We start from the raw sequence: 17,356 nt of genomic DNA on the forward strand, positions 1-17,356 counted from the left end.
ATCATCCTGCCTATGCTGAGGGTGATCATTTTAGGTGCCAGCAGTGCTAGCTCTGCGACCAAGCTATCCATAACCTCAATGCATCACTCTGTGATTTGCCCACTTTGATGCCCACTATTTGTGCCACTTCTCTCTGATCCCAGGCAGCTTTGAACTTCATTTTCTCGTGGGCACTTAATAGAATGAATTTTTATGATCTATTCTCCATCGTTACTGAAGCATCCAGCAACAATAATACCTTTCTAGTGAGAATTAGAAATCAACTTCAGCTCTGAATAAGAAAGCGGACGAATAAGAAAGCAGCTGGAGGCTCGTCAGATGAGGGAGGAGGTGAGGACTCAGGCAGACAGGAGCAGTCACACTAGAGGAAGCACACAGAGAAGTCCTGCCTGCACCCTGCTCGCTGTCCTGCCTGCTCCCACTAACTGCACTGTCTTCTCCTGTCCTCACCTGCACTTCCCCATCACTTGCTCTCTCTTCTGTAGTGTAGGGAGTGTATGTCTACCTCCCTGGCTGAAGACATGGATCACATCACTGAGCTGGGGAACAAAAGTGAGGGCTTCACCCTGGAATCCAATGGATCTGATGAGAAGCCATCTGTAAAGCCTCTCCTGGGCATTGGTATAGACAATGTTATTACTTTGGTGGTGTTTGGAATTATCTTTGCCCTGGGGGTTTTGGGTAACTCATTGGTTATCACTGTACTGGCAAGAAGCAAGCCTGGCAAGCCTCGAAGTACCACCAACATCTTCATCCTAAACCTGAGCATTGCTGACCTTGCTTACCTTCTGTTCTGCGTCCCCTTCCAGTCCACTGTCTACGTCCTGCCAACCTGGGTGCTTGGGGCATTTATCTGCAAGTTCATCCATTACTTTTTCACTGTGTCCATGCTGGTGAGCATCTTCACTCTCTCTGCAATGTCAGTTGATCGCTATGTAGCCATAGTGCACTCCAGGAGGTCTTCTTCTATTCGTGTCTCAAGGAATGCCCTGATTGGAGTTATCATCATCTGGATCCTGTCCTTTGCCATGGCTTGTCCTGTTGCCTACAACCAACGCCTGATCCACAGGAACAACCAGACATTCTGTTGGGAGTTCTGGCCAAATCTGAAGCAAAAGAGGATTTATGTTGTTTGCACCTTTGTGTTTGGTTACCTGATTCCTCTGCTTCTCATTTCTTTCTGCTATGCCAAGGTAAGTCCCTTGCTGTTCATGTCTCCTGAATGTTGTCAACCAAGTCTTGTTTACTTTGAGCTGGATACAGGTTCATGCAACACAATGCTAATGAGATGTAGTAGCAGGTGTCCAAGCTATCTACACTAATCCATCTTCTACAACCAATAGCTATGTATAGTGGATGCATACAGTATACATGTGCCCTGCATTATGAACCCCTGATAGCACTTACTAGCTCCTGTAATTACTTTATATATAAGTATTATTAGAACACAATCCTATTATAGTCTTTTAGCCAGCACACTCTTTACACCTGTTGCTTCTGTATTGCATGAAGTATATCAGTGAACAGTCAAGGGGAGGAATCACTGACCCTTCTAAGGGTGAGAACTCTTGACTTGTCCCTGGAGGCTTATCTCATTGTATATTCTCTTGTATAATGTCGACAAATGTTGTATTATATTCATTGCTATAACTCTCCTGTTAAGTAAGATAGATTATTGTGACCTTTGCTAGTGCCTGTCATGAGCACATGAAAAGGACACTTTAAAAATTACCTATAAAATAACAGGGAATTTCAAGGGATGTAGTATGTGTCAGTTTATTATCTATAACTAATATGATTTATAGTGTAATATTGGCATAAAGACAACCTCATATTGCCTTGATTATACACCTAACCCTGAAACATCTGTGTACACCATACATTCACTGTTAAAATTAGTTCCCTATCTAGTGATTCAAATATGGAGATCTATGTGTTTAATTATGGATATATATATATATATATATATATATATATATATATATATATATATATATACATATATATATATATATATATATATATATATATATATATTGTATGCATAGACCTTAACTTTGTGCTTACTATCTTACTATAACTAGTTTTACAGACAATATAGTTTTTTTTTTTATTTTTTTTTTAAATTGTGTTAATGTTACATACTGATTATATATAATATTTATATATTATATACATTATAATATATATATTATATATAGTGTTAATGTTACATACTGATTATATATAATAAATATACATATATATATATATATATATATATATATATATATTTATGCATTTTTTTTCTACTATTACTTAATATATTGCAGGACCTGTCACTCTAAATCAATGGAAATTCTGCCAATAAACTGCATGAACTGGCGGACGTCTATGCTGTTTTATGTACTAACCTAGCAAGCGTCCTGCTCTGGTTGCTAAGCTACCATCTTAAGTGCGGTGGCTGGCGCCATAAAGATTCTATATTGCTGGCTGCTGAGCTGAAGATGGCATCCAGAAGAGTAGAGCAGGACACTTTCTTGTATAATAAGGACTTTGACCGGTCATTCTGTAGTTTGTTGGCAAAATTGTCTTGTACAGTTTTTGTGAACCGAAGTACGCTATAATATTAATCATCTACTCTCTAGCCACTACTTGTTGTATGAAGCTTCATTAAGTCCAGTGTATTACAGCTCCTTAGGACACTAATCAGTAAGGGCTGACTCCTGCTGACCTTACATCTGTAGTAAATATCAATAGTAAGGTCATGGAAAACCTCTTTAATCTAATATGTATACATGACTTATAGAAATGCACATCCTTTAAAAGGCTAGCTATCATGATGGTGAGGAATTGTTTAAAGGATGCCTGGTTTAGAAAATCTATTTTCTAATATCCTATTAGGGAATTGGGAGCTAATAGAGGTTCCTGTTAATGACCCTAATCTCTTTGCTAGAGCAGAGAAGATCTAGGTTGAAGGTCTGCCATGTGGGAGGACCCAGCATGTCCATGTATAACATAGACAGCCCACTGATTTCAATAACCTCATTTCCATGTTACATTTTAATGTTGGGGTGCAAAGAAGAAATTTAACAGTTGCTACTGTATTTCATCACAGCAGGGGGTTCCAGCTTATTGTTAATGGGCCTTTCTAACAAAAAAAAGTATAAATGCAGTTTTAATTATTTGTATTCCCTTTAAAAAAAACCTCCAAAACACCTTTTCACTTTATCTCGTTCAGTAACAGAAATGTTCCTTAGAAGTTATCAGGTGTCAGAGTGACATGTCACTAGTAAAATATATCATGTCCAAAGCTACAGACTGAACAATGCTCCAAAACCGGAGACCAAGAACAGTAAGCAAGCAGAAAAGAGGTGGTTCATAAATCTGTGGTTTTATCGGTCTCTTTGTAGACTTGTGACAAAGGGTTAACAGTGCAGCTTCCTGTGGGTATGGAGCACAGTAGATGCAATACTGTTTGGAGACATGTTGCACTGTAGTTCCTCCTCTATATTTTGCTTTTAGAGATATTTCATTGAGTCCTCATCCCACATAATAGTGCTGTGTACTATATCCATGAACTAATGTTTAGTACTTTCTCTGTATTTTACAAGGTATTATCACATGTTATGGTTCCTGTAAAATGCCATCTAAAATATTCCGGTCGATATATATTATAATTTGCCTAAGATTGCATTTTTTTCATCACAATTATAATTATACAAGAATATTTTTATTTATTTATTTGATTATTTAGAAACACCACTTCTTTGTGAAGATGAAACCCATATTCAAGCCAGATTTCATATGACCTGGTTTTTTGGTTCCACTGTATTATAAACATTGACCATCTTCTCTTAGAAGATTACCACTTTTCTATGTCATTTTGGGTGGTCATCTCCATTACAGTATGTATGGTTACTGCATGTCTGACTTAAGGATGCATAAGTTGTTTCTTCTGTCCATTTACTGCCGACATTGTACAGTAGCTATACCCTAGGGCGTGTTATTTGTGTACCCTATATTGTGTCAGATATGCACCATTTTCCATGTACTGCCTTGAAGGACTGTTAAAATAATGTTAAACAGCGGTGTTCAATATTTTCTGAAGTAGTAACTGGACTATCAGTAGGTTATTGTTATGGGATGCCAAGAATCAGCATGCCATTGATCAATGAAACTAGCATGCTATTGATCCTTGCCTTCACCTGCCACTAGGATGTCTTGTGCTTTTAACTTACTATTTTCTTTTATTAGGCTGAAAGAAGAAAGTTCAGCAGAATAGTTATATTCTTTTCAGAATTGTATAGAGTGGTACTTTTGCAGTGGATTGAATTTGCAGTTTGGATTTACTACAGAACTAAGGACATAAATCGTCAGGGACTACATGCCTACAATTTATTCATTGCCATATATTTTATAAAAAAGGATAGCACAAATAAAAACTGACTTTGATTGAAAGTTCTGTTACGTCGTCTACAACATCAAAAACCATATGAAAAATGTTGCAGTACACTATCCATTATAAAATGGTCCAAAGTTATCAAAAGTAGTTTGTGTCACTAATGTGCAGGCTGTGCCAGATGATTGAATAACCACAATGAGAGCGAGGCATGCACTGCTGAGAAATATATTAACCGGGTCCACACACCAAAAAATACCATAATAAACACTAGAAAAAGAAGTGTGTGCTACAATGGACCTAAATAACAGAATTCAGTCTTTATTGATACATAGAAATTCATATACACACAACATTTAAAATCAATTGAAAGTACACAAGTACCACAAAAAACACAGGATGGAGTCGGTACAATGGCTTTACTCTATCCTCCACCCCTGAACGATAGTGTTGGAACCAATGAGTAAGACACAAATCACACAAGTGGGTACCTAAATTTACAAGGTATCAGTAGCCCAGATCACAATGTAGAAAACAAATATGTAAATCCAAAAGATATATACGTTTACATAAACCAGCTGGCTCCGCTAAAAGAAATGGCATGTGAATCCAAAGTCTCTTCCTGAAAAATGAAAAACAAAAGCGAATAAGCTGCCAAATGCCAAGCTCAACACCTAAGTTATTGACAAAATAACAAAATGGCACCGATACACACCAAACACTATGCCTCGGTCAGGGTGAGAGGCTCCCAATTGAATACTGGTGCACATTCTTTATTAATCTGGAGTAGCTTGCACTGCTCGGGAAGTGTGCACCAATTATTATTTGATGCACCATTAACATACATCATGCAACACAATTCTGTTGAGTTTCTATAATAAATGCGCCGCTCAGTCTGAATCAGCACCATAATGCCCATTTAGGTGCAGAATTTTGCCCACGCTAACACAAAACTAGCGCATACACTTCATAAATACATGTGCATGTTGCATGTTCTTTTCAGCGCAAAGCCAGGCAGAAAACACTTTAATTATTGTCATTCTATGTGTTTACCTCTGTCATCTTAACATGTACTCTAATAAGACCTCTTATAGCCCCCTTCCAGATGTGTTCCCTACAGTGTGCCATGCTCAACTCACAACTAACCAACAACAAAAGAAGCACAGTGTAACAGTGGTCGAATCTAGTGACAGTAATATCGACCAATGTAGCCAAAGGAAGGCCTCTTACTGATGAACTACAAAATACCAAATAAATGAAAACAAGAGGAAAGGACAAGGCTTCAATGTAACAACATAAAAGGGAAAATCTTTATTTAATAAACAACAATAGGAATGCATAAAATAGACTGAGAAGCATCTCAGAACAGATACAAAAAAACAAAAAAGCACGCCAGGTAATGTGTCCTAAAATACATAAACAGATGTAGAATGTACTGTATAAGGGACTCAGACATATGATGAACAGTGATGAACGACAATGGGTGTAAAGTAATAATGAGGTAGAGCCCTTATGTAGCTGACAGGTATACTGTAATAATAACAGAGGTCAGAGACGCCAATTGATACACATGGATAAACACATACAAATAAATAGAGGCTAGTGTGACCAAGAAGAGGACATGATATTACCTGGCGTGCGCCCCGTCGCACGTTTCAATCGCAGCAGGTCTTTGCTTTTTTGTATCTGTTCTGAGATGCTTCTCAGTCTATTTTATGCATTCCTATTGTTGTTTAGTAAATAAAGATTTTCCCTTTTATGTTGTTACATTGAAGCCTTGTCAACTCACAACTAGTGGATGTATGGTGCATACTCAATCCACATGGACGGGACTATGCCTATTACTCCCTTGCCCATCTATCTTACAGCCATATCGATATGTTTTGTCTAAGCCACCATGCCCTGGCCTGGCGACCTCTGGTCACAATCACCCCATCACAAAGGTCAGACCACGCCCCAATCTCAGTAACCCTGAACATACCTGGCCCTTTCTCATACACTTCATAAATACATGTGCAAGCAGTTTGCATGTTCTTTTCAGTGCAAAGCCAAGCATAAAACACTTTAATTATTGTCATTCTATGTGTTTACCTCTGTCATCTTAACATGTCTTGGAGCCTGGATAAACTGGAATCATTGAATATGTTGCTCTTCAATGAGATGAAGTACATTTTAACCACTATTTCCTCTATATACATTTTTATGTAATTAAGGCTTACATCTTTGCTAAGGTTTTCAATCATTCTCTTCTCTTATTTATAAAGGCTGTAGCCTGCATATTTTGTGACATTATAAATAATGGAAGCATAATTCTGTACAAGTTACCATAAAGTATTTCGTTTTTGTCCTGCACTTCTACACTGGAAGACCATAATTGAAACCTTCCGGGGTGTGGCCTGGCTATGCAGGAGTGAGGATGTGTTCGCCTTGTGCTCCCGCTCCTGTCCCGCAACTCAGCGTACCACCACCAAATATCAGGCATCAGAACACCTGAGATGGATTCCCCCATGGACTTAGCCAAGATGACGGCTGCAGCTCCGCAGCCAGCAGCACAGGCGCTCTTGTGACCAGAGTCAATGACCCCCTCAGCACCGGGGTTGCCCCTGGACTCCCCGCACCTGTGACCGAGCCTCCCCCTCAGGACAGCCGCCGCCATCTTGTGAGAAGGATGCTCAGCTGCAGCACAGTGCTTCGAAAACTGCACGGACCACCAGGGAAGGAACCTTAGCCACTGGCCACAGTGAGTAGCCCATGTGGACCCTGGGTCAGGGACCGCTCCCCGTTCCTGGGGCTACAGAAGACAGCTGGGCTGCAACTCCTTGGGGGAGATAGGCAATCCCCATCAGAGCACCTAAGCGGGCACTATCTCCTAAAGCCACAGAGAAAGAGGCTCCAATAGGGGCAGGGGCCCAACGTGGAACCAGAGAGCTGGGCACAGCACATGACCACCCTTTCCCCAGCTCCGTCCATGCAGGATCTGTCAGGCCCCTCTATGCCGGATGTATTTCATCCCTCCACGGAGCATTCCCCCAGGACTAGCGTAGCCTGCTACCCACCCTCCTTCAGGGACTTTTATGCCTCATGGGAAGCACTTTAAATAACAAGTGCTATGGTGGACATTATCGACCTGTGAACACTCATTGTTACTATCGCAACCAGGAACAAAATGGCATCTCATGTGATTAGGCTGGAGGGAGCTTATAGAGAGGAATTAGGTACATTGCATTCTGAGGTCAAGTCATCGAGGAGCAGTGTTCGCAACAGAGCACACTGCCACAACTGCTACTTCAAGACTTGACCACCACGTGGAGCTCCTGGCTACACATTCTATGCAACTTCAACACCAAGCTGGAGTCATTGATGACACCGAGAATCGAGGGAGAAGAAACAACATAAGGGTACATGGCATCCCTGAGTCCGTCGAACCTCACCGCCTAGACGCTACCCTCTGACAATTGTTTTATGAGTCGCTGGGAGTGCCTCCCGATACACCACTAGAACTTGATTGGGCCCAAAACCACCAGGCACTGAGAGACCTAGATACATGATCTGCAGGGTACACAAATATCAACTGAAAGATAACATTATGAAGGTGGTGAGGGAGATAGGACCATCACACTTCCAGGGTCATCCTATTCAACTCCTTCTTCATCTTTCCCGCTTCCCCTGCAGAAAAACAGAGCCTTGCACCTTACTGGCAGTTCTACAAGAATGCCAATTACATTACTCATTGGGCTTCCCGTTCCACCTACAAGTCTGACAGGCTGGTAGGACATACAATGTTCGTCACTTGGCTGACCCCCCAGCTATCAACAGAGATCTTGAATTACCCCCAGTTGAAATACAGCATTGGCCATCTCTCCCCACACTCTATAAGGGTGGAAGATGGGGTCTCCCCCGGAGAGGATGCCCCCCCAGAGAAAGTCTCACATCCTGGGGACAACTAATAGAAAAGATCTGTGATAACATTGTATACCCCCTGGGAGGTTTAGAATCCCCCCTTTGCAGTGCATAGACCTTCATGTTAAATCCAACTCCGCTGGTTAGCCAAAAAATTAATTCATGGACCTTTAGTTGCCCAAATATGGGCAATTATGTTGAACAAGCGGGTATGAGGCCACATTATAGACCCACTCTGACTTTTCAACCCGAGACCTCTTATAGCCCCCTTCCAGATGTGTTCCCTACAGTGTGCCATGATCAACTCACAACTAGTGGATGTATTGTGCATAGTCAATCCACATGGACGGGACTATGCCTATTACTCCCTTGCCCATCTGTCTTACAGCCATATCGATATGTTCTGGCTAAGCCACCATGCCCTGGCCTGGCGACCTCTGGTCACAATCACCCCATCACAAAGGTCAGACCACACCCCAATCTCAGTAACACTGAACATACCTGGCCCTTTCTCTAACCCCTGGGTATGGAGCTTAAATGATAATTTGCTTAAGATGCAGTTTGTATTGCAGACATCAGGCAGTGGATCTCTAGCTTTTTGGAGACCGGCGATAAGACCCCCTTCCCACTACAGTGGTAAATATTAAAGGGCATATTCCGGGAGGAATTTATCAAACACGGAGTGCGTCTGAAGTGAGAAAAGGCAGCCAAAATTCAGGACATGCTTGGAAGAAGTCAGACACTAGAGATGGCCCACAAGGCTGGAGGCTCAAAAGCAGTTTTGAATGAGCTACTCAACATTAGAGAGATATTGAGGAACATGCTACTTCATAAACACTTTAGGTATAGGGTTAGAAACAAGCTGTTCTTTTATGAACACTCCAACAAATGTGGTGGGCCACTAGCAAGGCTCCTTCATCCGAGGTCGACAGGTACTTATATCTCAAAAATACAGGATAGGGAGGGGCAAGTGGTTCACGATCCTACCACAATCTCTGACATTTTCCACTCCTATTATCAGGAACTTTATAACCTCCAGGACTAATGCTCTGATATGACCCCTGAACAAGTTCAGGCCAAAATCAATGTATATATAGCAAAAACTTCTCTCTCTAGCTTATGCAACGTGGATAGGGGGACCCTGGAAGAGGACATTACTGAACAAGAGCTTTCTGAAAAGACCAAACTAAACCCAGCAGGCAAAACCCCAGGGCATGATGGGTTCACACCAATTTTTATAAAACATTTCAACAGGAATTAGTCCCTTTCTTCACCAGGTTGTTTAACGGGCTCTCTTTGCTCACTCCCTTTACATGCCAGTCCCTTAAGGCCTCTATATTTGTTATCCCTAAACCCGGGAAAGATCATACTGCGTGCGCCACCTACCGCCCTATTTCTTTAATTTATGTGGATGTTAAACTATACTCAAAACTCCTGGCCAATCGGTTAGGTGTCGTCCTGCCCTCTGTTATACACGGGATTGTTTTGCCTTGGCACTCAGTAGATCATTGGAGACTTTGGTTATGGCAATCTCAGTGGAGTTATTGGGTCGGAAACCAGATGGTAGTTCAGCAAAGAGTGAGCTGGAGGAAAGGTAGGATGATAGTTCCAGATGGACATGATGTTCTAGCAGTTGTCATGCAAATAGAAGTAGTGAGATATGCCACTAGTACAGCAGAGAAAATGGGTGCAGAGATGGCATTATAAGGATGGGTAGTGAGTGTTGCAAATTTAAAGGAAGATGGAACAATACCAATGCATAATGAAAGGTTAAAGAGATGACTTAGCTGCTGTAGATGAGTTAGCTGCAGACTATTCAATTGCCTATGTGAAATGCTATCCATTGCTTAATGCGTCTGAACTCAAGTACATAGGAGATGTTGTGCTGATCTGTATATTCTTTGTGTGCACAGGCTAGTACATTAAAAAAATTAATTCACATTGTTACCTCAATTTAGAAAACTTAAATGATCTGCTGCAAACGTATTGGTGCCAAAATACCACATTGGATAAGAATATTGCTGGCACAAAGCTGACCTACATAATATTACACATACTGTATGACTTTAATGCAGTACGATAGAAAATATAGTTATTATAAAAAAAGAAAGGGTTTTACAGATGGCAACAAAAAAATCCTTGGTCCTCAGATGAACAATGGCTCACATCAGAATTCACCATGTCATTATTTATTTAACATAAATGAGTTTAAGTTTATGACTGTATACTAAGACAATGATGGAAAATGCATTGCCTATTTAGAAGAGTTTCCAGGAGAAAGTCTTTTTCTTAAAGAAAAAGTTGCAAAGTTGTATTTTAACAAACAACAAACAAACAAGTTCAAAGTGGAGATGTTTGGCAATGAACAGCACTACATTTGTTGAAAACACAGTGTGACGACACAAAAACTCAGTGCCTCCTCTGCAATAAATGCTTTTCCACAATGGCGGTACAATTCAAGCATTAAAATGTAAATGATTTCCCTTGAACCTCTTATGTGTTTCAAGTATCTCTATTCCTAATCATACCAGAAAAATAACAACGAAGCAGCATATGGCAGCCATAAAAAAGTATATTCTTTTATTCCACCGTAACAAAAAAACCTTTTGCCATGTCTATGAAGGCATTATCGAGCCTTCCTGGATTATTCCTAATGATAGTTACTTACAAACATAATCATACATTGGGGCAGATTTACTTACCCGGTCCTGTCGCGATTTCGCGTCGAGTTGTCCGACAAGGATTCGGGTCTGCCGCGATTCACTAAGATCGCGCACCAGAGTTCCTGCATCCATCGCTTCTGCGCCGAAGTTCGCTGGAGTTCACCTGCTTCTTCCTGGTGCATGTGAGTGCTTGATCTTGCGATACAATTCTGTTTTTAAATTCCGTGGTTTGTCCGAATCTGTCTGGTTGTCCGACAGCCACGCCTGCCGATGCACCACAATCTGATCACGTGCGCCAAAAACCCGGGGCAATTCGGCGCAAAACGGAAATTATCGCGAAACCCGACTAATGTGCGGCGTTCGGACCATTTGTAAATGTGCCCCATTATCTTTAAAAACATTTTGGGACCCATCAAGAACAAGGTGAATCCTAGCTGACATCATTCACAGTATATTAAAAACATTAACATGTACTTCTGCCCTCTAATCTTGGTATTTAAACAAAAATCCTCTTTTAATCTAATCTCTTATTGCTGGTGTAGGGTCATTAAGTAAAATAAAGTAAAGTTCACTAAAGGCATTTCACAAGCTTGAATGACCTCCAAATGTGGAAAATGTTTGATGTTATTTCCTTATACTCATTTATTCCACATACATTATTGTTAGAGGCTTAGATGCATTTGGGCAGATTTATCCAACTGTCTGTGCCAGAATTCTGCGTCAAAAAAACTTAAAGTCTAAAATGCCACATACCACTTATAATAAGGATTTTAAACTTATGAGACAGATTTATTATCTGGTACAGCAGACGGCTGTCTAGTCGTACTCTGCACTCTATTTTTTTTTTTTTTTAAATCCCCTCCATTGGCCCATTGGGACCAATTTATCAAAAGTTTTGTAGCGTAAGAATGAGTTTTATTTTTCAAAACAAAATTTATTGCTCCTTATTATTTTGATTAAAGATTTTGTTCAGTTCAACGTACCATATAATTAACATGCTAACAATTTTCTGTGGGTCATTAGGATTCTAAAGATCCAAATATTTTGAGTTTAGTTTGAAGCTAATTTGCTGTTATGCCTCCGTACTTGGTGACAGATATATATTATTGTTGTGTATTGTTTGTGGGATGAGATTCCGTATTTTAGGTACAATTTTTGAATAAGATCACATTTTATTTTAATGTTTTGGGGGGCATAAAACACAAACATGTCCTTTTAAGCATTGTTTTTTATTTTTTATACTATTTGTTGTACATGTAAAAACCAATATGGTGATATTTATTTTGTGGGTCTTTTTTGTTTTTCAAATTTATTCAGATGTAATACATGAATTAATAAAGGGAAAATTGTGATTTATTTTTTGATGCTTTATTTAACACTTTTCTAATTTTGCCACATGGGGAAATATACCAGAAATACAATATTAGTAATGTGTATCAGTGTCTTCTGACAGAAAGAGGGAGCCCTAATGAGGTCAACCCCCACCCATGGCAAACAAATAATGATATTTTTAATAATAAGAATTGTCAGTACCTATAATATGAACCTTAGGTTCTCAAGCAATACTTTAAAAAGAATGTCAACTTTTTAGAATTTTTGGTTCGTAAAAGATACAATAATACAACAATGTTTTTGCTACAACATATAGAATACCTATATATAGAATAGTCTGTCAATCATCCCTCAACATTAAATAAACATCTATTGAAAATAAATACCGTATATACTCGAATATAGGCCGACTCAAGTAAAAGCCGAGGCCCCTAATTTTACCACAAAAACCCGGTAAAACCTATATTTTTTAATAAGCCGAGTTTGGGTTTTCAGCACATTTTTTGTGCTGAAAAACTAGGCTTATACTCGAGTATATATGGTATATATATACACTCACCGGCCACTTTATTAGGTACACCTGTCCAACTGCTCGTTAACACTTACTTTCTAATCAGCCAATCACATGGTGGCAACCCAGTGCATTTAGGCATGTAGACATGGTCAAGACAATCTCCTGCAGTTCAAACCGAGCATCAGTATGTCAAAGAAAGGTGATTTGAGTGCCTTTGAACGTGGCATGGTTGTTGGTGCCAGAAGGGCTGGTCTGAGTATTTCAGAAACTGCTGATCTACTGGGATTTTAACACACAACCATCTCTAGGGTTTACAGAGAATGGTCCGAAAAAGAAAAAACATCCAGTGAGCGTAGTTCTGTGGGTGGAAATGCCTTGTTGATGCCAGAGGTCAGAGGAGAACGGGCAGACTGGTTCGAGCTGATAGAAAGGCAACAGTGACTCAAATCGCCACCCGTTACAACCAAGGTAGGCAGAAGAGCATCTCTGAACGCAGAGTACGTCGAACTTTGAGGCAGATTGGCTACAGCAGCAGAAGACCACACCGGGTGCCACTCCTTTCAGCTAAGAACAGGAAACTGAGGCTACAATTTGCACAAGCTCATCGAAATTGGACAGTAGAAGATTGGAAAAACGTTGCCTGGTCTGATGAGTCTCGATTTCTGCTGCGACATTCGGTTGGTAGGGTCAGAATTTGGCGTCAACAACATGAAAGCATGGATCCATCCTGCCTTTTTTCAACGGTTCAGGCTGGTGGTGGTGGTGTCATGGTGTGGGGAATATTTTCTTGGCACTCTTTGGGCCCCTTGGTACCAATTGATCATCGTTGCAACGCCACAGCCTACCTGAGTATTGTTGCTGACCATGTCTATCCCTTTATGACCACAATGTACCCAACATTGATGGCTACTTTCAGCAGGATAATGCGCCATGTCATAAAGCTGGAATCATCTCAGACTGGTTTCTTGAACATGACAATGAGTTCACTGTACTCAAATGGCCTCCACAGTCACCAGATCTCAATCCAATAGAGCATCTTTGGGATGTGGTGGAACGGGAGATTCGCATCATGGATGTGCAGCCGACAAATCTGCAGCAACTGTGTGATGCCATCATGTCAATATGGACCAAAATCTCTGAGGAATGCTTCCAGCACCTTGTTGAATCTATCCCATGAAGAATTGAGGCAGTTCTGAAGGCAAAAGGGGGTCCAACCCGTTACTAGCATGGTGTACCTAATAAAGTGGCCGCTGAGTGTATATATATATATATATATATATATATATATATATATATATATATATTTATATATTTGACAAAACTGTTTCAAAGATGTTGTGTTTTATGAACAGATTGATAAAATATCATATAAATTAAGAAAATGTGGGCATAAAAATAAACAAGCATAATGATGGAGGATTAGGATTTTGGCTTGTTTTGCAGCCACATGCACTATGATAGGCCCACAGCCTAATTTACGAAAAACAGGCTTTTAAAGATTTTAAACATAAAAATTACATAAAAGATAATAAATGTTTTTGAGGCTAGTGTCTGAGATTTAACAGTGGCCAATGCACCTATCACCAGTGGCCTATGCACCAGTGGCCTATGCAATTTGAACAATGTTATTTGTGTATCTGTTTGTAGGTATCAGTGAAATATTTTAATATTATACAATAAAAAAGCAACAGTATTTCACATGGGAACTGGTAAGAGTCCTGCTTCTATGTCATTTAGGATTCTAGTCTCTGAATATAACAAGAATGTTTGACTAACAGCAGTCTGAGGTCTGGAAAATGGTGAGAAATTGATGTACAAAGTAAAATTGAAACATCATAATGGCGGTTCGGTGACAACCGAGCTGCGTCACGTCTGATCATGCCTCTTCCTACAATCCTGCTTGTCTCTCATGTGTGCAATGTTGTATCCCTGGAGAATGTAGCTGTGGTGAGGCAAATAGAGTAAGGCTGCATTCACGCTGCCGCTGCCGCCGTAACGTACCGTAGCGGGCAACGGCAGCGCATGGGGAGAGGAGGAGGTTAACGCAGCTCAACCCCGCCCCTCTATATAGGAAGTTATGGAGCACGGCGCCGTACTACGGAGAAAGATAGGACATGTCCTATCTTTTTTCGGGGTACGGAGCGGTACGGTGCCGCACGGCCGTATATATGTCGGCCGTATATACGGCCACCATACGGCAGTGTGAATGTAGCCTAAGAGACTAGTGTTGTAGCTCCGGGATAGGGATGTGAGAGGCATTGGAGCCCAAAGCTGCCCATAGTGAAATCCGGTTATATCCGCTTAGCCGGGCCCCCTGACGGTTGGCTTACATGTTCCAATGTGGAGGAGCTGCCTTTATAGGTTGGAGATAACTCTTGGACTGTCAGGAAGGTGGGTCTTAAAGTTTGGCTTCGTGAGACGTCTGTGGATCTTCTGCATATCTGTATTATTGTTACCTGGAGGAGCTGTGTTTCTTTTGTCGAAAGCAAGTGATACCCAGTGGTCTTGTGGACAAGTGGATGATCAGATCCTGGATGAAAACCATAGCATAAAGCAACAGATAAGTAGAACAGATATTTATATCTATATTTGTTTCACTTTATTGAAAGCTTTTAGAAATTGCATTCTTGCAGACACCTAACGGGTAAAGAACTGGAACCTGGAACTATATATTCTGATCTCTTATGATGCACATATTCTGATGCGCAACTGGAGATTGTGATTGTGTTGAATACCTAATGTTCTATTATCTGTTCCAAGTTGTGCAGGATATGGATCTAATCATACTAACTATGCTCTGAACAATTTTTTTTTCTAACGTACAACACTTCAAATAGCAAGCATCTGAGGACACAAAAAAAATATACAAAAGAATGGCACATGCCTCATACACTGAGCATAGTGTTAATGGTTACCTTGAATATGAGCTTTTAGTATCAGGTAGCAACCTTGAAAGTCAGCATCTAGTTTTGTCATTTACAGTCACATCTGCTCGCTTGGAGGGGACATTTGCCATGTTAGCAATGGGGTACCAATGTTTGGCAAAGTGAAAGAACCCTATTTTGTGAAGTGTTTCTTGGAGAAGCACTTTGTCTGCTCAATTCTGTCTCATCTCCCTCAACAACAGGCATCTCTTATGTCAGAGTTCAAGTCCTTTACATTACATTAACTTTATCAAGAATATATGTGAAGGGGGAGCTAGAATTGTTTCAGAGAACTGCCACAGGACCCAGCAAAGTGCCAAATTACAGTGATGTTAGGCCATAAAAAGGGACCCATGGGAAGGGAAACAAAACATACAGTAAAATAACCTGTGTAAATAAAGCAACATAAAAGATTTAGAACAATCTTGAGCACGCCAGGACTGCCATAGGTCTATTGGTCTATCTAGCCATGAGAACTCCAAAGAACATATATTAAGAACAGCAATCACCATGTGGAGTTATCAAACTACGGGGGTAGTGCATGACTATCATTCATTCTAGTAGGAGAATCCTTTAGTTGCCATTCCCGTCCCATGCACAAAAATGGAATGAACACAATAGAGGAACTATATCTAGGTAATTCAAATATCAAAGTTATTAATGTCAGGGCAGCACATCTGAAACAAAAGAAAACAAGACGGTAAACAAGGACCCTATACTGAATCACGGTACTTATCAGCTTGGTGTAGTTTGGAGGCCAATGTAGCCTCTTCTTCCGTGATCTGACATGGACTTTGGAGGGAGCTTTAGTGGGGTCTGTTGCATTGGAAAGGCAGGGAGGTCTAGTGGAGGGATGCTGAAGACCTAACAAAAGGAGTATAGTTCCTCTAAAAAGTGTACAGTTGCTGATCTTTCCTGGTTATAAAGCTGAAGGGGAATCCCCAGCAGTATGGAATTCCATTATCTTGTAGAATTGCAAGTAGGGGCTTCAATGTACTGTACTGTTGTAGGGTGTGCAATGATGAGTCCTGGAACCAGTGAAGCTTCAGTCGCATGACTACAATTGATTTTAGCAGCCTGGCCCTTGTCATACAACTCAGATTTCGCCTCACTATGATCAGTTTTAAACTGATCATCCCTTCAGGCTTGCTGTATGTCTTAATGTACTGTGGCCTTCCGGCCACTTTACCTAAAAACTAAATCAATGGATGAGATAGTCATCATTGTATTCCCTAATAAAGGAATTTATGGATGTCAAATCAATATTCATTTTAAATACGTGATGAGAAAACGTATGCAAACCAGTTGAAGAAAGTAATTTCCTCAGTTGTGCACCCTGATCAGAATGGGTTTATGCCCAGTAGTGGTACAGACTATTTTGAGATCTGCACTGGGTCACTCCATCCAGTTATTAGACATGGTATAAAAGTTTGACAGGGTGAAGTGTTGGTTCCTATAGAGTATCATGTGTAGTTTTAAACCAACATGGGGAGAGAAAAAGACCTGCTGCTGCTAGGCTACATTATGTAACAAACTCGAGGTTCTTAGTTACATTTTAATAAAATTGTATAAGCTCACCAACCACTTCACGGTGACCTCTTTTAGGTGAGTCCCTACGCTATTATGTGCGGCATCACATGGT

At 40.5% G+C, this 17,356-nt stretch overlaps 1 protein-coding gene across 1 annotated transcript in view; it reads left to right on the plus strand.

The window, feature by feature from the left end:
- The first annotated feature begins 251 nt into the window (after positions 1-251).
- GALR1 (galanin receptor 1) overlaps positions 252-17,356 on the plus strand; it is a 302,797-nt gene continuing 285,692 nt past the window's right edge. Inside the window, exon 1 of the mRNA XM_072152364.1 lies at positions 252-1,193. Within this exon, the coding sequence (XP_072008465.1) occupies positions 498-1,193 (696 nt within the window). The 5' untranslated portion in view covers positions 252-497. The remainder of the gene's footprint in view (positions 1,194-17,356) is intronic.

This window comes from Engystomops pustulosus, chromosome 5 (genome assembly GCF_040894005.1).
Source record: "Engystomops pustulosus chromosome 5, aEngPut4.maternal, whole genome shotgun sequence".
Taxonomy (NCBI): Eukaryota; Metazoa; Chordata; class Amphibia; order Anura; family Leptodactylidae; genus Engystomops; species Engystomops pustulosus.